Genomic DNA, 21647 nt, shown 5'->3' on the forward strand with positions numbered 1-21647 from the left:
GCGCTGGCTGAGCAGCCTTTAGTGAAGAGAAAGATTCAAGGTTGGGAGTGAGGGGTTATGTGTGGAAGAGCTGGCATGGTTGCTGGGAAGCATGTGAAAAATGAGGAGTCACTTCCAATGTGAATGAAATGCCAGTCCTGACTGTGTGATGGTGACAGGGAATGGCTCCTTCAGCTGCTCGGTCACTGGCTCCATGAATTTGAGATGCCAGCCAGCCAAAGGACCACAGCCAGATGGGGAACGCTTCTTGCTGGAATGACTTTTTGCGGAAGCTGGGCAGCCCAGCCTTGCTGCCAATGGGAGTTCCTCCATCGTGGGCAGGGATGTGTCTCTGGCATGGTGTGCAGAGGACATGCTGCTTACGCCCAGGGATGGGGAGGGACCTCCAGTTTTCCCTCCCTGCTCACACGAGCCCTGGCCATGCTGCCTGCTCCTTGCAGCTGCCCCAGCTCTGGAGTGGAGGAGCTTTGCCCACACAGTCTTGTCCCACCACTGGTCTATGCTGGAAAGCCACAGGGCTGGTGGGAAGCAGTGAGGGAGCTGCTTTGGTACTCTCCTGACTGGGGCTGCTGATGCCAGGCCTGGCTCAACAGGAGTTGCTGAGGGCTTGGTGCAGGTACCTGGATTGTGTGACAGAAGCCTGGATATAAAATCCTCTGAAGAGGTACCTTGTGTGCCTTTAAATGACATACAAATTCTCTTGATTGTTAAGAAATAAACTCTCAGCATCTCTCTGTGGTGTGTGTAGCAGAGACAGGAAAAGGATCAGGCTTTGGCTCATCGTCTGCCAGACCTGCTTTGTCTAGTACCAGACCTTTCCCACAAGCAGTTTGCAGAGCCTTGCTCTCCTGAATTAAATGATAACTGAGGGGCAGAGAGGGAAAGAGGGCGTTTCGGCTGGCGGGAGATTGATGGCAGGTCAGCAAGGCCAACAGCAGCAGGAAGGTTTCTGTAGAAAGGGAGAGGAACCCGTGGATGCTGGAAAGGCTGATTCCACCCTCATAGTGCTCTGGAAACTCTCATGAGCACAGCTCTCAAAAGCATTTCCCTTTCCTAAATCTGGAAAAACAAATGGGAGCAAAATTTGTTTGTTTGTTTTAATCTACTCGCCTGAGCTGCGAATTTGCTTTAGGTTTATGTGATACATGTTTGTTTGAATGGTGATGTTTAGTATCCCTAAGGGCTTATTCAAAGTGGATTTCTCAGCTCCTCTTGTTCACTTTCAGAGCATTTTTTACATTTGCTGCCAAATTTTTCATGCTTATGTTCTGCAGGGATAGAGGTGTGGTTTGGGGGAACCTGCCGTTCAGGCCTGGGGCTGGTCCTGCAGATTTCAGACACTTTAGCTAACTGAGATTTCCTCCTGACCTTGAAAGCTTATTTCTATCACACGAGGATAATCATATTCCTGTTCTTACTGTTATGCACTTTTCTGCTGCATCTAGAAGGAATAACAGGCGAGCAGGGAAGATTATACCCCACGTGGACTCTGGATGCTTTGTCTGGGGCAGGAGAGGCGCGAGTTGTGTCCCTGTCCCCAGCGCAGCCCTGCGAGTGTCTTGCCTCTGGACGGGAAAGGGAAAGAACAAACAAGAACCGAGTGTAAAACTTGTGAGGCTTTGTCTGCTGTGCGGAGTTGTGCTGTATGGGGCTGTGTGGGGCACGGTGCTGCTGAAAACTGGTCGGCAGAGTGGTAGCTCGGTGGGTGAGGGCTCTGCCCGGCCCCGGGATGCCAAGGGAGCCTCCTCTGCCTCGGGGACTGGGCTGTGTGGGGCTCCGAGGGCAGAGCCCCGAAAAATGATGAACCCTGGGTGATGCCGGGCAGTGGAGGCGATACCAGGACGCCGGAGGGTACCAGGGGTGGGGAGCCCTGGGAAGGTGTGAGAGCCCCGGGAGAGGGATGCTGAGCCCCGCGGAGGTGATGCAGAGTACCGGGGAAAATGTGCAGGGAGCCGAGGCAAGGGCGATATAGGGCGCTAGCCGGTGGTCCCAAGTGATGTGGGGCAGTGGATGGAACACACTGGGGCACCGGGGAGGTGTGGAGTCGCGGTGGGAGAGGATGTGGCGCCCCGGGGGATGCGGACCCTGGGGGAATGCGGGACCCCGAGGACTGCACCCCCGATGGGCTTGGGGGGCCCGGCGGGTGAGGTGGCCTTGCGGGCCCCGCGCTCCCCTCCCCCGCCATGGGGCGGCGAAGGAGGAGGAGGAGGAGGAGGAGGAGGGGCTGCCCAGCACGGGCAGGGTTAAAGCGCCATGTAACCGGAGCGCGGGGCTGTCGGGGGCCGGCCGGGGCGCGGGCAGCGGCGAGCGGCGGCGCGGCCCCGCTGGACGGCGCGTCCCGCCGCGGCGCAGGTGAGCGCTGGATCGGGGGCACCGGAGGGTCCGAGCCGGAGCCGTGGCACATCCTCGTGGGCGCCTTTGTTGTCCGCGGAGGTGGCGGGGGACAATGAGGCGGGAGGGGAAGGCGGCATCGGGCGCACCGGAGCGCGGCGGCGGGAGCGCCCCGGCCGGTCTGGCGGCCCCGGTGCCCGGTAACCGGGGACTCGCGGCTGCGCCCCGGGGGCTCGGGCAGGGGCCGGAGGGTGGTGGGCCCCGCCGCCACTTGTTGCCGGCACTCGGCTTTGGGGCGTGTTGGGGGGATCGCTGCTCCCACAGCCTCGGGCATGGTCCCCATAGTCCCCCTGGTCCCGCCCACCCCTCCGGCCCCGTTGCAAGTTTCGGAATTTGCCGCGGAGGCGCTGCGAGCCCCGGGGGCGCGTCCCGGGGCTGTCACAGCGGGGTCGGTGCGGGACCCCCGCGCCCCGAGGGGCCGGGCGGGGCTGGGCCGGACACTTCGGCGAAAGGGTCCCCTCGCTGATACGGGCCGGGGGTGCTTCGGGGGCCGGGGTCTCCCTGCCCGGCTCGGTCGTCCCGGGCAGCGCCGCCTCCAGGCCGGGGGCACCGTGAGGAGCTGCCGGGCTACCGGGACACGGTGGCGCTACTGCCCCGGGCCGAACACCTTTGTTTTCGGTTCTCCATTGGGGATCTGACAGGGCATCTTCTCTCTCTGTCGGCAGGAAAAGAGATTCCCAGCGGCTCCTCGGGTGCGAAGCCTCCCCAGGGCCGATCCGGAGGGACGGGGTGGCCGGAGCAGGTATCGACTGTGCTGGCATCCGCCTTCTGCCGAGCCCGCCAGGAGCCTCCGGGGAGGGGAGATATTCGAACAAGGAGGAATCAACTCTTCGGAGTGGCCCCGGAGTGGGGGACTTGGAAAGCCGGGAGAGGGGAGCGGCGGGGAGACCCCTGGGCGAGTGGTGTTCCTGGGGCGAGAGGTGGCCCCTCACCGACCTCCGTCGGAACGGGAGAGGGCGAGGAGGGGGTGCCCTGAGCAGTACTAGTACTCTCCTTTCCTGCCTCAGTTTCCAGTTTCCTAACTTTTAATCAATTGAGGAGTAACGCCGGGTATCCCAGTCCCACCTCTAGGGCAGCACGGGGCTGGACGGGCAACCATGGGGAAAGCGAGTTGTCATTGTCATCTTTACGTGCTCTTGTTCAAGGGGAAAATGAAGCGGTGAAGACTCCGGGCAGAAGACTTCACTGCTGAGCGGGACTCACGTGTGTGCAGAGCCCCCAGAGCCCCCAAAGCGTCCAGTCCTGCCCACAGCCCCCAGCTCCTGCCCACCGGCAGCCCCTGCCCCACGCCGGAGGGCTCGGCCCGGCCGGATCCCACCGGGATGAACATGGTAAAGAGCCCGGGGCAGCTGCAGCAGCGGCTGGCGGGGATGGTGGCTGTCCGGGAGAAGTCTCCAGCCTGGTCTGCCCTGGGAGAGGAGGGGCCGGTTTGTGTTTTGTTTCTTTTCTTTAACCCAGCTTTGCTGAGAGGCAGCGGGGAGAGCTGGGGTGGGCGCCGAGGGCTGCGGGGGGAGCGCAGCGGGGCAGGAGGAAACCGGGGGAAATGGAGGGAAGTGCCGGAGCGGGAGAGCAGAGAGGCCAGGCACAGGAAGCGGGCAGGGGGAGCCTGCCCTTCGCCCCCTGCCCTTCCCAACGAGCACATCTGCGAAATTGGCGCCTTTCTTACGGAACTGCCAACCCAGCAACTCCTTTCTTCCCAGGATTAGAGGGAAACGTTCAGTTTGGGGAGACTTAAAGGCCATTATTGTGCACCACAACCCAGAGCCAGCCCGGCCATTAGGGTCCTTTATTTCTTTTTGTTATTGAAACAGGGCTTGGGCGATGGCTCCATCCCAGCCGTGGGTAAAGCTTCCCTCCAGCCTTTTGATATGCATGCCCCTGTCTGGAGGCAAAGTCCGAAACCTCCCCACCTCCTGGGGACACGCACCTGATAACAGGGCGGCCTGTTTTCCCAGCAAGGAAAACTGAAACCAGCCTGGGCCAGGCTGGAGGAGCAGCCCCGGGAGCAGGGGCAGGGGTCCCGTCCAGGTGAGCCCTGCCCACCCTGCCCTCTCTGCCAGGTGAGCCCAGACATCCTGCCCACTGCCTGCTCTGCCCGTTCCAGGGTGGCCAGCAGTGGTGGCCTGGCAGGGACCAGAATTCTCTCTAAGCAGTTAATACTGTGGCATGGTCTTTAACCAGTTTGGCAAATCTTAAAGAAACTGGTATTGCAAAATGAGGGCGGGCTGTGGAGTCAGCGGGTTCATTGTCTTCTCGGTGGGATTTGGCTGCAGGGCACGTCCTGGTCACCAGGCAGTGCCGGGGCTGCTGCTGGTGCCGGGCTCTTGGAGAGCTTTCGGCAATGGAGTTGGAATTCTGCATTATTTGCCTCCTCATGGATCCTCTGGAGGGCGTGGCTGTGGAGCACCCAGTGTGTTTGTAGGGCAATTGCTGGGCGATGCAAACCCTGCAGGGTTGGTCTCCTGTGAGCCAGCACATGTGAGGGCAGTGCTCTGTTTCTTATTACCAATGCCCTGAGTGCACATGTTGGTGTGTTTCTGCGAGGGGAGGTGAGGACAAAGAACCAAGCCTTCCTCCCGAGCAGGAGGGGGTGAGCTCACAAGGACGAGGCTCCTGCAGGGGACCCTGGGTGGTGGTGGGCAGCAGGATGGGCTCGTGTGGCTTCAGCACTTGGTGCAAACAACAGGAGAAGGGATGGGAATTCAGTCTTGCTGCATAGGTGTAGGATTTTGGGAGAGGGACTTTTAATGAGCAGTTTGTTCCATGGTGTGCTGCTCCCGTTCCTGTCAGAGGATGGTGATGGGATGTCCTCGAGTGATCCTGGGCAGTGCAGCTGGAGAAGGGCACACAGACCAAGGAGGGAGCTGATGTGCCTGCTCTCATGGCAGGGCCTGTGACCTGATCCTTCCAAAGAGATAACCCTTTTTTTCCACTTTATAACTGGAATAAAGGCCATCTGGGAGTTTCCTAAGCATGTGGCAAAGCTGAGCGTGGGGCATCAGGTGTTCAGTCCTGGCTGTGTTCCTGGGGAGACCTGGCCAGTGTGTGTCACCTTAGCCCTTCACCTCCCCAGTGCCAGGCTGACAGGACACCATTGCCTGGTGTACTGGACATGGAGCAGTCCCATGCTTCCTAAGGAAAAGCCATTTTGAAGTGCAAGTTTGAACTTCCTGGACTCAGGTTCCTGACAAAGGAATGAATGTAGAGGTCATCTGAGTGTCTCAGTGGAATTTTGTGGGTGTTTGGGAAGGCTGGGAGATATCCTTGCCTGCTTCTGTCTTCCTTGAATCTTACCTGCCTCATGCAGCTCCATCTCCTTATACCTTCTGGTTCAGATCATCCTCTTGCTGGAAGAGCAGGATGTCTTTAATGCCTCCCTGTAGGGATTCCCAAGAGAGATTCACTTTTTTTGGTGAGATTTGCTGGTTTTGGTGGCAGCATTGCTGCCAGTCATGGCTGCTGCTGCTCTGCAGCATGGTGGGCTAGGGAAGGGGAGCAGACCTGGGGGAGCTGACCCTGACCTGGCTGTGCTGGTCCGTGGGATTGCTGCATCCTGGAGCATCTGGGGCTGTGTGGGACCATCCGCCTGGGCCGGGGGCAGGCAGCGAGTCTGGGCAGCTCCCAGGAATTGTTTGCTGGGTCTGGGAGCAGATGTGCTGCAGCAGAGGGATTTCTGCACACACAGCTGTGGGGGGTTAGGCCGTGTGTGGTGCCGTTCCTCTCCTCCCTTTGTCCAGGGGGAAGGCAGTGTGTGCACAGGGGTCTCTGCCTGTGGAGGTGGGTGCTGGACACCTGTTTTCCTTTGTGTTTGAGTGTTACCAGGTTTTTAACTCTGCCTTCTGCGTCCAAAACATCAAACCCACACTGTTCTTTGTTTGTCAGAGGTGCTGACAGATGATTTCAAAGCAGAAATCTCAATTGTTAGGGCAGTGGTTGGAGGCGATGCAGAGCGAGAGTGACGCAGAAGGGGCGGTGGGCTGGAGCTGGGGTCTCTCTGGGGCTGAGGAGGGTCTGGCTTTGGCTTCCTAACAGGGCTAGAGGTGGGCAGAGCCCTGCGAGCTCCTCAGCTCTGGAGTTACGTCTGCTGCTGAAATGACTGTGCTGCTGCTGAAGGGGCAAGTTGCAGCACAGACCCAGAACCCGGCAATGAGGCAGCACAGCTCATGGCGTCCAGGTGCCTCTGGGAGAGCTGGGAGCTTGCACTTCGGAAATAGGAGCCAGGGAGGGCACCCAAGGGAAGGCAGCGAGCAAGGAGAGCCTCACTCTGCAGGGGGACACAGGAACACAGCCCCCTTCTCTGCCCCTTCACCCTAGGGCGGGGGAGCTGAGGCCAAGAGCGGGGGCAGGAGGAGTTTTTTCCCTCCGAGAGAGTTGAATGCAGGCTGCAGGACTTTGCCCCCATGGCGGGCTGCCTGCCTGTCCTGCTGCTGCAGGAACAGCCCACCCACCTCTGGGTGTGCTGGGATACAGGGAGGCTGGTGCCCCAAGGGTGGGCTGTCCCCAGGGATGGGCTGTCCCCAGGGGTGGCTGTCCCCTGGTTTCTGCAGGGTGGCCAGGAAGTGGAGCTCCCCTCTGGACAGGGTCTGTCAGTGTGAGCAGCTCCGAGCCAGCATACAGATGTTGGGGGAAAACATGGAGTTCCCTAAAGATAAGTGGGTTGCATCTGGGACCTCTTTTAGATGGAGCTGATTGATCTTTAGGGCCATCACGTTTGTGTGGTTATCTGCAAGTGCCCTTGATTTCCCAGGACCTTTAAGTGCATCTCCAGTCAGACTGCTCTGCTAAGGGCATGAAGTTAAAGCTGGCTCAAGGATCTCTGTCTGTTTTGCCCTCCCTGAGGCTTCCTTGCACAGCTGAATTTCCTCTCCATTCTGGCTTCTACAGGCAGCTGTGAAAAAGGAGAAGAGGCACGGGCAGGATGAGGACAGTAGGGCAAAGCTGATCCTCATCAACGGGGACGATGCACCCAGCGTTATACTGGAGGCCAATGGGAAGCCCAGCACTCGAGGTGAGGGTCACCATGCTGAGCCCAGAGTGCTCCCAGGATGTGCAAGGATGCACAGGGCTGGGGATCTCACAGTCTCTGTCCCAAGGCTTTGCTGGGGGATGAAGTGCTGTGGCTGTGGCCAGAGTCTCTCCATGACCTCACTGGATTTCTGTGGTCCAGTAGCACATCCAGGCCATGGTGTGGCTTTGGAAATGGGTACCACACTGGGATCTGTTTAACCCCATGGAGTTGAGGAAAGCAGGGGAGCCCCTCCAGCCTGAGGGGTGCCACTGACCTGAGGGGCTGCATTGCTGCTCCTGAGATTCTCCAAATCCCAAATCCCATCTCTTGGGTTCATAAGGTCTTGCTTTAAATGAGCTGGTGACAAGCCCTGAAGAGGAGGCTGTGGCTCCTTGTGCCTTTGAGCTTTCAGGAACAAAGGAGTAGATTAGAATGTCCCCATGTTTGCTGCTAATCCCTCCCAGTTTTAGGGACAAGTGAGTGATCTGGGGCTGTGGTGACACAGTGGGGAGCCCTGGGGACACCACTTGTCTCTGCTCTTAGCCATGTTTCTCTGAGATGAGGTTTTGGTGTCTCCAAATCCTGACGTGCTGTGGGAGCAGTGAGAGGCTTAAGCATGCAGGGACATGGCCAGGTGGGCTTGCAGAGCCTGAGGCTGCTCTGTCTCATCTCTGCACAGATTCCAGGGGCCTGGGGCTGCTGCCCCTGAAGAAGGAGAACAGCAATGGCGACCTCTCCAAGGAGGACCTGGCCTGGCCGCTCGATCTGGCACAGAGGGTAAGTGAACACCCAGGGTGCTTTTTGGGAGCTGTCTGTGGGGGCATCTGCTTCCAGGATCCTCATCTCTTTCCCTCTGGGCTTCTCTTGTGCTCAGTGCTAGAGGAACAGATCAGATGGATGGAGTATTCACCAGTATAATACTTTAATTTTTAAATTCCTGCTTGTCATGATACGACAGCAGTAGGAGGGGGTGGTGTGGGATGCAGTAATGCCCATTATGTGTTGCAGCAGCCTAATAATTATGATGTTGATATTTTCTTTAAAGTCTTGGCTGTATTGATACAATGGAGCATCTCGTGCCTCCCTCTGTTGGGGTGAGCTGCTTTTAGCTGCTGTGGGGCTGGACCCCAGTTTCACCCGCCCTTTTTTGTTGACTAGGTTGACAAACCTCTAGGGTCTGGAAGCATTTTTGCCTTTTGGCTTTATTGTTTTCAGTTAGAATTAAAAGCCAAGGTTGGAGATCTGCCTGAGATGAGGCAGCTTCCAAAAGAAAGAGCCATAAATCCAGTGGGTGAAAATTCAACTTTCCCACTATGTTTAGTTTGAGGGCTCTTCACTGCAAAATCTCATTTAGTTCTGAACCTCTGTTATGCTGGGTGCAGGAAACAAATCTCGGCTGGCTGTAACTGTGATCACCAGGGAAAGCTGCCCTGGGTGCTGCTGCAGGGCTGGCTGTGGTAAAGAGCACCCCTTGGGGGAGTGTGAGATCATCCAGGGTGTGTGAGTGGGTGCTCTGCTGTGGTCTGTGGTTCTCCTGGCATCCCAGTCCTCCCAGCTGTGACTCCTGTTCTCTCTGGGTGCAGTGGACTGCAGCAATGGGGCTTCTGAGCCTTGCAGAGCTGCTGTGGAGCAGAATATTGCCCAAAGGGGCTCAGCACAAGGTGCCTCCAGCACCCATCTGCCACCTCTCACCTTCCCCAGGGCACTGTGTGTGGTGGCAGCCCTATGAGGCACAGACTGTCCGTGTCCCCACGTGAGGAGGGCACGCATGCCATGCCACCCCTCTGTTCTGGTGGCAGGCACAGCCCTGGGGCAGTGCTGGGTGGGAGAGCAGCCTCAGGCAGAAGCCCACCCTCTGCCTCATGTTCCAGGCAGGGCGTACCCGGCACAGGATGCGGATCAAGGAACCACCACGCAGTGTGGAGACTCTCAGGGACCTGCCAACTCCCGTGCGGGTGAGGGTCTGGCAGGGCCAGGGCTCCCCTGGGGCTCCCCTGGGGCTCCAGAGGCCTGCACTGCTGCTGTGCCCTGGTCAGGTGTCTTCAGAGATGGGGCAGCCTCCCCGTGCCTCAGTTTCCCCTGTGAAGGGCGTGTGTTTGTGCTGTATTTTGCCCCTGCTATGAACCAGGTGCATTGAGCCACCCTGGGGTGGATTTGGGACAGGAAAATGGGAGGGAGCAGTGGTGCACCACTTGCTCTGGGTCTGGCAGGTAGAAACAGAGCAGTTCTCCTGCAGATGCCCCCATTAAGGGCTCTCCTCTCTATTCATGGCTGCAGTGGTGCCCTTGCTCCTTGGCTCCCCCTCTCCCATCCCGACTGCAGGGCTGGGGATGGCATGGGGCTGGGTGTGATGTGGGGAATGGGGGGAGATGTGGGGCAGGTCTCTGCTCCCCCTGTCCCTCTCCCTGCTGCACTCACCCTCCCATCTCTGCCTTGCAGAGCTCCAGGCGTCGCTCCGCCGTGTCCACACCCGTGACCATCGACCTGACGGAGGAGGACTCGCAGGACTCATCCCGCAGCAGCAGCACACTGTCCGGCAGCAGCTCCCAGGAGGGGCAGAACGGCTCTGCTGAGCTGGGGACAGAGGAGGCAGAGAGCAGAGACATGGGCACAGTGCTGGAGTACCAGGTATGGAGGGGCTGAGCTCTGCTCCTGCACCCAGGATGGTGAGGGGCAAGGATGAACCTCTGTGACTTGTCCCAAAACAAACTGGAAACCTCAGTGCTGTTTTTCCTGCTCGCCTTCCCTGCATGCCTCGGGTATGATGGTGCCGGGCTGTCTCCATCTATCAAGCTTGGATGCTTTGGGGACCAGCCCTGCCAAGCTGCCACTGGAGCCACGCATGGCCCCCCGAGACACGCATGCGTGTGCAGTGCGCTATGCCCTGCTGAGACAGGCAGTTGCATGTGCAGAAAACATTTCTGTCGGGGATGCTGGAGAGAACCGAAGCTGCTGGGGCTGCAGAGCTGGATTCAGCGCCTGCGGGCCCCAGGGCAGGGCCCCAGACTTGCAGGAATTGGGCAATTGTATCTTGCTGCATAATTAAGTACCTAATTGCAGAACAAAGCTGGGAAGGAGGGCTCAGCAGGCACAGAGGTGACTTTGCTATGTGTGAGGTGCCTTGCTGTGCACAGCACCCAGCATGGCCTGTGATGTGTCACACCAAAATTCTTGGCTCTTCTTTTTCCTCTCTGTTTTCGCTCTGCCACGTTTCGTTTCCTGCTCTCCCCAGTAGGAACAAGAGGAGGGTGGGTTGGGTGTGTATTCTCTCCCTGGGGTGCAGCCGCACGACACAGACTGATCTGTGAGCCCTGTGAAGGGGCTGCCCTGTGCCAAGGAGGAGCCTCATCTGCTGAGGGCACCCAGGGAACAACCTCGGCGTGTGCAAAGCCGTGTTTGCAGAGACCCTGGCAGGGCAGGCAGGAGTGGACATGCACGGGGCCCGGTGCCAGGTGGGCTGTGCAGGACGGAGCACGCACCACGCCGTGTGCCAGGCACGGGCTTGGCATGGGGCTGGCACACACAGGCCTCCCCACCAAGTTGCAGCACGGATCAGGGCTGGCATCCAGTGCTGCTGGAGGGGAATGGCTTGGCCCTGTGCTTGAGGGAGGGGCTGCAGTTTTTGTAGATCACTGCACAGAGGCTTCACACGTGTGACGCACGTGGTGACACATGCGGTGACATACCAGGACTGTCCCCATGCTGTGGGGCTCTCCGGTGCGACTGCTCTGACAAAATGGGCAGTTTGTACTTTTGGCTGATCTGTTGTGTTGTGCTTTCAGGATGGGAAGGAATTCGGAATTGGGGAGCTCGTCTGGGGAAAGATCAAAGGTTTTTCCTGGTGGCCTGCAATTGTGGTGTCCCACAGAGCCACGGCCAAGCGCCAGGCGGTCTCGGGCATGCGGTGGGTGCAGTGGTTTGGAGACGGGAAGTTCTCTGAGGTAAGCCCAAAACACCCTTCTCTGCACATTTCTGCCCCACTCCTGAGGCTAGCTGTGGGGTGTATGTGCTCCTGCAGCCCCCCATGCCTCCCCTCCCAGTGTTAAGCACAGCCAGACCCTGGCTCTGGTGTCTGTAACTAGTGACTGGCAGGTTGGTGACAGCATCCAGACATGAGGACATCTGCCTGGCCACTTCACAGGGTTTTGTCCATGCTCTAGAGCTTCCCCTGTCACTCCCTCAGACCCCATTACCCTCACAGAATCAGAGTGTACTGAATGGGAAGGGACCCACAAGGATCTTAGAGTCACATACCCTAAAATCCCACTGTGTGCTCAAGGGTGTCATCCAAACACTCCTTGAGCTCTGTCATGCTCCTGCCATGACCACTTCCCTGGAGAGTGTGTTGTAGTGCCCAACCATGAACCTTTTCCTGATATCCAAGGAGGATATCCAGCCCCTCCCACGCTGCAGGCAGGAGGGAGGCAGAGGCAGTGCTGTGCTGGTGTCACGCCAGCAGTGCCGGCAGAGGGTGCAACCCACCCGTCCTTGTCACGCTGCTGCTCTTGGCAAAGCTGCCACAGTGCTGGAGCTGGGGGCTGCACAGTGCTGGGGGTTATGGCCAAGCAGGGCATTCCCCTCTCACAGGTGAGGTCTTGGTGTCTCTCCCAGGTTTCTGCAGACAAACTGGTGGGACTGATGGCCTTTAGGCAGCATTTCAATTCCTCCACGTTCAACAAGCTGGTGTCCTACCGCCGTGCCATTTACCACGCTCTGGAGGTAACCATCAGGGGTGGGTGGGTGAGGAGATGCCAGCTGAGCCAGCTGGACTGGGGGCCAGTGGGATGGGATGGGATGGGATGTGGTAAAACTCTGCTTTCATTGCTGAGATTATTTCCAAGTGCAGTTGTGGGGCCAGACTCTGCTTATCCTGAGGGTTTAGGGGTAGCTGCTGCTCCAGGGTCTCACTACTCCAGAACCCCAGGCCAGGCTCCCTGTGAGGGCTTTGGACATGGAAGCATCATGGCAGTGCCAGGCTGGGCAGAGGTGTCCTGGGTCAGTGCTGGATGCCCTTTGAAGTCAGGGCTGGTGCTGAGCACCCGTGAATCCAGTCCCTATCCAAGGGATGCATCACATGTCAGCCTACAGGGCTGCAGACCACAGGCACCTCTTTGCCTTTTCTTCCTGCCACTTGCCAGGGTGCAGAATCTGGGCAAGAGCTGTGGCTGGGCTGTCCCTGCTTCTGGCTCTGTTGGGGCTGGTGGAGGACAGATGGGCTCATTGCAGGGGTGGAGGCAAGGGCACACCCAGAGTGGGAATCCGTCAGCTGCCACTGTCCCGGGACCACCAAGCCCTGTGTGTGTGTGTGTCTGTGTGTGCTGGGTGGGGGCGGGGCCTGGGGCTGTGGCCCTGGCAGGCTGTGGCTGCTCCCCTGGCAGAGACCACCCTCTCACCTTGTCCCCTGCTGTCCATCCTCATCAGGTTGCCCGGAGCCGGTCAGGGAAGACATTTACAACTGGCCCCAGGGAGTCACTGGAGGAGCAGCTGAAGCCCATGATTGACTGGGCAATCACTGGCTTCAAACCCCTGGGGCTCAAGGGACTGCGGCCACCCAAAGGCTCAGGTGAGGTGGTGGCATCAGCTGGCTGGGGACTGGTGGGGGGCTGGCATGGGCAGTGGCCACTGGGGGCTGGCCTGGGCTGAGCCTGTGCTGTGCACCCTGTGCTGTGGCCATGCCAGTCCAGTTCCAAGGTAATGCTGGGGCTTCTCACTGGGATCCCTCAGTGGATTGCAAAAAGTTCTGGAGCAAAGCACCCTCCAAAGCCTCACGGCAATCTGACCTGGCCAAGCTTTGTGCCCTGTGTGGGGACCTGGGTGGCCAGGAAGGGTCCTGCTGTGGCTGGGGTGAGACCTGGCAGGGCTTGGCAGGAGGTGCCCTGGGACGGTCCTGAGGCTGGAGGCTTATCATTATGGATGTTCCTTTTCCTTGCAGAGAATGGGGTGCTGAGGAATGGGACAGAGGAGGTGGTGTCCCTTGAACAGTGTCCCCCCACCAAGAGGCTGAAAACCTACCCCTGCAACAACAGCAAGGAGCAGCGTGTGGAAGAGGACCAGACCCGAGGTAAGCAACAGAGAGAGCTGGGGACTGGCTTGGCCTGGGCTGTGCACCCTGAGAGCACTGGGAAACCATTCTGGCAAGAGGCTTGTCTCTTCCCAGGGACCATGAGCCTGGTTCCTGAAGGCAAAAGCTTTTGTGGTCTAGTGGTGTTCACTTGTGCCTTGACACCAGCAAATCCAGCTGCAAGTCATGGGCTGGGCCCCACTAGTGGCTCAGCTTGGAACGTGACCATGTGCTGCTACAGTGAGCTCTAATGACTCCATCAGTGAAAGGACATGGGTTTTGCACCAAAATCTCTCAGCAAAGCTGGAGCAGTTCTAATGCAAGAAGTAAGGCACCTGTAAGCAGAGTGCATTTAGAGCTTGTTACATAAGGAGTGATAATGTCTTTTTTTTCTTTTTAATTTTATAAAGAGCAAATGGTTTCCGAAGTTACGAACAACAGCGGGAAGCTGGAAGGTAAATGCTGGCCCTGTCTCTTCTTGGAAGAGGTGTGGGGTGCTGGGAGTGCTCAGCAAGGGTCGTGGGTCCCTTTTCAACTGCACCATATAGGAGGGGGACAATGCTGTGAGTGGAGGGTGCTGAGGGGGACAGGGTGCTGAGCAGATCCTCCATGGGGAGCAACAGCTGCAGCCAGATGTGGTTCCAAGGGCAGGCCCCATTTGGATGCAGTTCTGAGGGCAGGCTTTGTCCAGAGGCTCTAGCCTCTGCAGGCTGTGGTGGGGTGTAAGGGGTGCCCTGGGTGCTCCCTACCCTGGGTGAGCACAGCTCAATCTGTCCCACAGACAGCTGCTTGTCCTGCGGGAGGAGGAACCCAGCCACCTTCCACCCACTGTTCAAGGGGGGCCTCTGCCAGACCTGCAGGGTAAGTGCTGCTGTGCTGGGGCTGAGCAGGAGCCTGGGGCCAGAGGATGGGGCTGGAGTCCAGCCAGTGCTGCTGGGACAGGGGTTGGCTGTGCCAGGTCCTGGCCATGCTGTGTCCCCATGAGGCTGTCTCTAAGCATGTTCTCACCACCTGAAACACCAAAGATGTGCATCTCTGAGCTCTCAGTGTGTACTGGAAATGGTGCAGATCTGTGTTCTCCACTCTCTGAGCATGGCTCCTGATCCTCTGTCCTTCTCTGCTCCTTGCTATCCTTTTGCTAGGATAGATTCCTGGAGTACTTCTACATGTATGATGAAGACGGGTACCAGTCCTACTGCACCGTCTGCTGTGCAGGCAAGGAGCTGCTGCTCTGCAGCAACACCAGCTGCTGCAGGTGAGCCCCAAGTCTCTGCTCCTGGGGCTGAGGGCCTGGCATCATCCCAGGGAGCTGCAGGAAGCAGGGTCCTCCATGAGCTTGGACATGGGCTGTACTTCTCCCCAGCAGCATATCTCAACACAGCCTACCTGCCCTTACTGAGCCACGTATCACCCAAATAAGCCCTGTGGAGGTTGGCAGGAGACTTACCCATGCCTTGGTCACCAGGTGTTAGCGGCCCTAAAAACCAGGGTAGTGCCTGGAAAAATACCCTGTAAAATGGTGGAGGCTCCAGTGCATGGCAGGAAAGACTCTAGGAGAAGCTGGGGTGACCCAAAGGAGTTGCTGGGGTGACAAGCACAGCTGTTGTGGTTTGGACAGGTGCTTCTGTGTGGAGTGTCTGGACGTGCTGGTGGGGCGAGGGACGTCGTCCAGAGTGAAGGAGCAGGAGCCCTGGAACTGCTACATGTGCCAGCCCCAGCAGAACCGCGGCGTGCTGCAGCGCCGCCAGGACTGGAACACTCGCCTGCAGGACTTCTTCACCAGTGACAAGGGACAGGAATATGTAAGGGCTGGGGTCAGGGAGCCTGATGTGCTGGGATGTGGGGAAGAGGGTCACTGAGGGCAGGGTGAGCAACATGGACTTCCCCTTCCCTCTGCCTTGGTCTTGTTCATCCACCCTTTCCAAGAGTGCCAGGCTCTTGGTCCTGCTGATGCTTTCCTGAAGGAGGAGGTGCTGCATTCAGAGCCTTATGGGACAAAGCAGCACTGCCAGGGCTGGGGCTTCACGGCTGTCTCCATTGCAGGCTGCACCCAAAATCTACCCAACAGTTCCTCCAGCGAAGAGGAGACCAATTCGAGTGCTCTCATTGTTCGATGGGGTGGCAACAGGTGAGGCAGTAGGGAAGCACTGCTGGGCAGCTCTTAACACTGAGCATTTGGGATGAATCATTCCGTGGGCTCAAACCTGTCTCTAAAAGCTTAGTGGGGAGGAGGGGATGAAAGCAGGGAGATGCCCTCAGGAGAGGGATGAGGGCAGGGTGTCCCTTTCCTGCTGGATAGGGCTTGTGGAGGAAGGGAGGGCATGGAAGGGGAAGGGATGGGGGAGAGGGCTTGTGTGGGTACCTCACAGAGGTGTTTCTGCCGTGCCAAGTGTGATCTGGGGTGGCTGGTTCCCTTGAGAAGCCAGACCTTTGGGGACACTGGTAACCTGTACTCTGAAGTGCATAGGGCAGCTGATTGGGCTCAGTTCACTCAGCTCTGGCATTCTGCTTTCTGGGAGCAAACCTGCCTGGGAGGAGTGGTTCAAATAAAAATTTACTCACCCTGAAGTGCTGTTTGACTGCACCCACCTAGGACATCCAGGAGCGGCCACATCGAGTGGTGCTGACGAAGGAGACTCTGAGGCTAAAGAGAGCAGGACTGCGACCTCAGTCCTCTGTCCGTTGGCAGGGTACACAGTGCTGAAGGACTTGGGCATCCAAGTGGAGAAGTACATTGCCTCAGAGATCTGTGAGAACCCCATGGCCAAGAGCACCGTGCGGCCCGAGGGCAACATCACCTTTGTGCATGATGTCAGGAACATAACCAAGAGACATGTGAGCTCTGCTTCTGTGGGAGCCTGAGGGACATGGCTCCACGGGGGCATGGTTCTCACCCCACCATCTCCTGCCCCATCGGGGAGGAGAGACCTGTTTCTGTGGCATCTCCTAATGGTCTGGATTCTGTTCTCTAGATTGAGGAGTGGGGTCCTTTTGACCTGGTGATCGGTGGAAGCCCCTGTGACGACGTCTCCCTTGTCAATCCGACCAGGAAGGCGCTCTTTGGTAAGGCTGCTTTGCCTCTGCTGGGCTGTGTACCTTGGGATGTGGCCACGGAGCCACCTTACAGCCTGGGGAAGTGTTTCAGCCCTGAGCTGTCTTGGTGATGGGCTGTCTCCATACCCAACTTGGTGGGGAGGGCAGCCAGGCCCCCCAGCCCCACACCCCGTGCCCCAGCTGGTCCCAACTTGCTGCTCGGCTTTTTCCTCGCAGAAGGAACCGGGAGGCTGTTCTTCGAGTTCTACCACCTGCTCAACTACGCTCGTCCCAAGGCGGGCGAGGAGCGGCCCTTCTTCTGGATGTTTGAGAATGTGGTGGCCATGAGGCTCAATGACAAGAGGGACATTTCCAGGTTTCTGGAGGTAGGGATTGCTGACAGCTGTGGGAAAGGCATTGGAGCAGGTGACATTTGCTGGGCTGTGCAGGGTGTGCCGGGTGTGAGGGTCTGGCTATGGTTTCCTGTGGCCCTCATGCTGGAAAACCCTCTGCCTGGTGCACATGCCAAGGAATCAAGTTTAGTCTTGGCTCTGGATCCTCCCCTCTGGCTTCCATCAGTCAAACCCAAGCACTAGTCCTCTGGGGGAGGGGTTTTGCCAGGCTTGCAGAAAGCATCTGTTCCCAGCAATGCCTGTTATTTCTAGGGAGAGGGAGGGTCAATGACTGGGAAGGAGTTTTAACTCTGTGGTAGCCAGGATGGATTATAGGTCAGCAAGGACTACTGCTATAAAATCACCATTGAAGGCTGACAATCCTGATCCTGGTCCATGGGAATCAGCACTGAGCACCCTGTGATAGTCAACAGCTGCTGGCCATGGCCATGACCTGGTTGCTCAGGCTGTTCTCTGGTATGAATCACAGTTTCTGAGAGCTACATCATTTTGAGGATTTGCTGACAACAAAATTTTAAATCCCTGCAGTGCAGTGGGAAGGGCTGTCCACGCAGGAGAGAATCAAGCCAACATTTCCTCTAATTTTTATTTCCCCTCATTCTGGCCCTCAGTGTAACCCAGTTATGATTGATGCGATCAAGATATCAGCTGCCCACCGAGCTCGTTACTTCTGGGGCAACCTCCCTGGGATGGACAGGTAATCAATCAGTCTGCTGTCCTCTTGGATCTCTCATGGTAGTTTTGGTTTGTTTTGTAGTGCCTGTTTGTGTGGATTTTTTGTCTCCCTGGCTCTAAGCCCAGCTCCTGGGAGCTCCTGCACGGGGCAGCTTCCCTGCAGTGATGTGCACATGATAATTAATGCACTTACTAATAAGCAGTGATGAGGCTGCGGGGGAGAAGTGTAGCAGCATCCCCTGCCCTGGCCCTGAAAGTTTAGGAGGGAGAAGTGATGGAGCTTGCTCAGGATGCTGTGTGGTGGGTCTGGCTGGGGGTGCACATGGACTGGCTTTGGGGTAAGCCCAGGCTGGTGTGGGGGTGCTGTATGGCAGCCCTGTGCCCTGCTCAGTGCCATGGTTGTGGGTTTATGTAGGGGTTGTGGCTGTGGTGGGTGGTGTGGGGGAGCTCACTCTACAGCCAGGAGCCTTTGTGGCAAGGCATGAGTGCACTCTGCTTCACACTTCACACCCTGTAGCACTCTGAATTCATGGCAAAACACAACAGAAGGACAAGGAGTAGATAAATCCAATTACAAGCAATCCTGCTCACCAAGTAGGTGTGACAAAACCTGAAGTTTTTGCACCAGGGTGCTTCTGGCCAGTAAACACAGGACTGGGGTTAAACAGTTTTGCTTGCACATATTTAAATTTCCAGTATTTGTTGGAGCTAACACTGCTAAATGCTAAATGCTAAAGGCATTTGAAAGTAAAATAACAATTCCAAGCCTTTGTCATGTGAAATGGCTCTTGGACTTTCATCTGATTGTAAGGGAAGTGCCCAGCCCATGACTCAGAGTTACCCAGAGCTACTCAGTCCTCTCTCCATTCAGTAGCCCCGGGGCAATGCTTGCAGATGTGCTGCTGAGCAGAGGCAGGCAGGATGCCCATGCACAGGAGCCTTGCCAGGAAATCCTACTAGGTGGAGGGCACTGGGGATAATGGAAAGCCACAGCCTGGCCCCATCCAGAATTGCTGGATGGTGACACTGCTCAGGTTGTGTGTCACCACACTGGAAAGCTGAATCCCCTCCCCATAGGAGGCTCCTGATGCTCATTGTCTTTGGGTGGCCTGGGAGTGGTGCTGCCAGGGAAAGGGATGCCAGCTCCTGCTCCGCCTCACCTACCCTCTCCTGCCTCTGCTCTGCAGGATCTTTGGCTTCCCCCTCCCCTACACAGAAGTCTCCAACATCAGCCGTGGCACTCGCCAGAAGCTGCTGGGGGGATCGTGGAACGTCCCTGTGATCCGGCACCTCTTCTCCCCACTCAAGGATTACTTTGCCTGTGAATAGCAAACTGCAGGTTCCCTCGTCTCTCTGGTAAAGATGCACAGCACCGCTGCTGTGGCGGGAGAGGGACGGGCACGGCCCCCGGGCTGCCACGGCCCCGTCCCTCGCCAGCCACGCGCTGCAGGACGGCAGCCTGGCCCCGCCGGGGAGCCGGGCAATGTCTAACCAAAGAACCTGGCAGGGTCACTCTGTACAGGGACTAACAGTGCTACGTAGGAAATGATGGACCAAGCTTTAATTACCCAGCACACAGAGTTCTCTGCATCACTGATGACATGGGGAGTCTCATCCTCCAGAGCATTAACTGTTCCGGTTTAGCCTGGAGCTGGGAAGTCACCACTTGCTGAGCAGCAGTGTGCGGGCAGCGGCCGGGGAGCTGCAGGCAAACCTGAACTACAGTGAATTGGTGCTTTTCCTAAACAAACAAAACCTCTTGAAGTAACTGCCAAAAACCCCCAAACCTTAGCAGCAGGTGTAAGGGACCCTGCTCAGGTTACACACTGAACACAGGATCATACAGAAACCAAATCTTTTTTGGTTTTATTTTTTTCCATAAAATTTAATTTTGTTGTTTTTATGTCTATTGCTGCTTTAAGGCATTACATAAGAATGTGGAGATTTCTAGACCTGAATGTAGCTGAAACTGAACTGTGAGGTGATAGAATTACTTTTCTAGCTAGAACTAAAGAAATGTTGTTTTATATGTTTGGTTGTAGTTTACAAACATTCACTACTTCCTTTTTAAAGCATCTAAAACCTTTCCTTACATTTTAAAATCCTGCTGAATGGTTTGAAAGCTTACATAGTAACTGGAGCAGGGAGGATTTGGGCTCCAGGGTCCGTAAAGGAAAATGTTCTTGGAGCATCCATTTCCCAAATGAATGTCAGCAGGAAGGACAGTGTAATGGTCAATGGCACCCTCAAATCTCAGCACCTCAAATGTCATGTAGGATGTCATGAACCCAAGCAGTGGTGGCAGGGCATTCCTTCCAGGGAAAATCCCACCCAACCTTCGTGGAGTGCAGGGAGCAGGAGTTGTACCCCCAAACTGGGAGCTCCTGTGGCCACCACTGTGCTCACTTTTGATTGTCTTCCTCTACTCCCCAGCTTTGCCAGAGTTATTATTCTGCTTTCCCTGAAGTCCTGGGCATGCTGAGCCTGTGGCCACCGGGAAGGTGCAGGTGCCTGTGTCCATTTCCACCAGGTTTTCCATACCCACTGGGCACTCTTCCAGCAGGCATCTCTGGGGATTCTGAATTCCAATGCACATTTCAATGCACTGAAACGATTTCCCCCTTGGTCCCCCTGTTCTCCCCTACCTCTGTTCACCTGTCACCTGGCTGTGGAAGAGCCCTTGAGTGCCTTCTCAAAATTATTCAGGTTCAAATCATGGGCCAACCCTCCACCCAATCAATGCCAGGCTGCCTTGCTCTCTTGCAAGGTGCTGTACAGCATCACTGGGAAGAGCTTCTCTCCCAGCTCCTTCTACCTCTCTGGTGGCACCCCTGTCCTCATGGTGGAGGACAGCAGCCTCCCATTTCCACCCTTGTGTGCAGTTTTCCATCCCAGCTCTGAGGACCATCTTCTCTTGGTCTCCTATTCAAGGCTGTGCTTGGGAATGGGCAGCAAGGGAAGCCCAGGTAAAGCTTTTTTTCCCCCTGTTTTAACCTGGATATTACTCTTAGAGAGAACTCCTTGGGGGTTCATTCTTAGTGACTTGTTCAAGCCATGCTCCTTAGTTAAGAAATCTCTGAGGAAAGCCAAGCAGGTTGGTTCATGTCACTGCTGGCACCTTCAATGCTTGACAAGTGCTTGGGGACATGTAGTAGCCTCTTGTCACCAGCCCCTGGACTGGGAAGATGGCAGGGTGGGTTCTGTGCATGCTGGAGGTGTTTGGGAAGCCTTGGCATTGCCAGCACTGCACCAGCTGCTTTTGGACTCCTCACCAATCTGTGATCCTTATGTCCAGCTGGATGTCAGCCACAACACTAATTCCTCATCCCAGGTCCTTGCAGTCCCCATTGCAGCCCAGCGTGGAGCCTGAGGGCAAACAACCATCCAGTGCAGGGGCTCAGGGTGACAGCCATCCTCTGGTCTGATGGGCTTGATTTTTCCAGACTGTGCCTTCCACTCCATGGCATCCCTGATCTTACATACTCCACATCTCACATCCTTTCCTATCTGATCAAAAGGAAAACAAATAGATGAGGGGAAAAAAAAAGGACTTGGGGAAAGTAAACAAAGATAAAAGAGGAATGAAAATTGTCTTGGCATTAAGCTCACTTGATGAGAATTGTAGTAGACAAGTCTTCCTTGAAATGTTTTTCCCTGTAAGAGCTGCCTTTTATTATGAGCTTATAAAATGTTGTTAAGGGAGGGGGATCTCAGAAATTCCTTTTTAATACTTTTTAAAGGTTTCTAACTCCCTGGTGCTATTTTTTTAGGTTAAGGATTTTTAATGTTGAAAGTGTTGCGGGTTTTTATACAATCTTTTAAAATGAGAGAAATGTATAGTTTTTAACACGTTTCACATTTTTTGTATCTAAAGTGTGCAAACTCACAACTCTGCCTTGTCCACATGATTTCACTGGTGTCCATGTGGGAAAAAAAAGTCGATGGTTTACCATTTATCATGTCTGATTAAAAAATTGAGTATTTCTGTATGGCTGGACAATCTTATTGGGTAAATAAAGGGGGTTCACAGTGGGAGGTGGATACAGCCAGGAAGCCGAGCTGCCCC

At 56.3% G+C, this 21647-nt stretch overlaps 1 protein-coding gene across 5 annotated transcripts; it reads left to right on the forward strand.

Annotated features, from left to right (window-relative positions):
• Positions 1–2272: 2272 nt before the first annotated feature.
• On the forward strand, positions 2273–21570 carry DNMT3B (DNA methyltransferase 3 beta). Of its 5 annotated transcripts, none has more exons than XM_056507063.1 (21): positions 2273–2352; positions 3057–3133; positions 3537–3818; positions 7276–7399; positions 8079–8176; positions 9271–9354; positions 9839–10027; positions 11182–11340; positions 12011–12118; positions 12821–12962; positions 13332–13460; positions 13871–13915; positions 14242–14321; positions 14603–14715; positions 15079–15262; positions 15504–15588; positions 16054–16295; positions 16433–16523; positions 16731–16879; positions 17518–17603; positions 18769–21570. In XM_056507063.1, exons 3-21 carry the CDS (start codon positions 3714–3716, stop codon positions 18908–18910), a joined length of 2355 nt encoding a protein of 784 aa, XP_056363038.1. In that variant the 5' UTR covers positions 2273–2352; positions 3057–3133; positions 3537–3713; the 3' UTR covers positions 18911–21570. The 5 variants fall into 5 exon arrangements, with proteins under 5 accessions (XP_056363038.1, XP_056363042.1, XP_056363043.1 ...); XM_056507067.1 differs by having other exon boundaries at positions 16150–16295; XM_056507068.1 differs by having other exon boundaries at positions 3537–3722.
• The last annotated feature ends 77 nt before the right edge of the window (positions 21571–21647 follow it).

This window comes from Oenanthe melanoleuca, chromosome 20, assembly GCF_029582105.1.
Source record: "Oenanthe melanoleuca isolate GR-GAL-2019-014 chromosome 20, OMel1.0, whole genome shotgun sequence".
In the NCBI taxonomy this organism is placed as follows: Eukaryota; Metazoa; Chordata; class Aves; order Passeriformes; family Muscicapidae; genus Oenanthe; species Oenanthe melanoleuca.

Excerpts from the sequence above, each read along its gene's own strand:
- DNMT3B (XM_056507063.1), top strand. The coding sequence starts at position 3,714 with ATGAACATGGTAAAGAGCCCGGGGCAGCTGCAGCAGCGGCTGGCGGGG. Across the intron at positions 7,400-8,078 it reads TGGGAAGCCCAGCACTCGAG|ATTCCAGGGGCCTGGGGCTG; the intron begins GTGAGGGTCACC and ends ATCTCTGCACAG. Across the intron at positions 11,341-12,010 it reads GAGACGGGAAGTTCTCTGAG|GTTTCTGCAGACAAACTGGT; the intron begins GTAAGCCCAAAA and ends TGTCTCTCCCAG.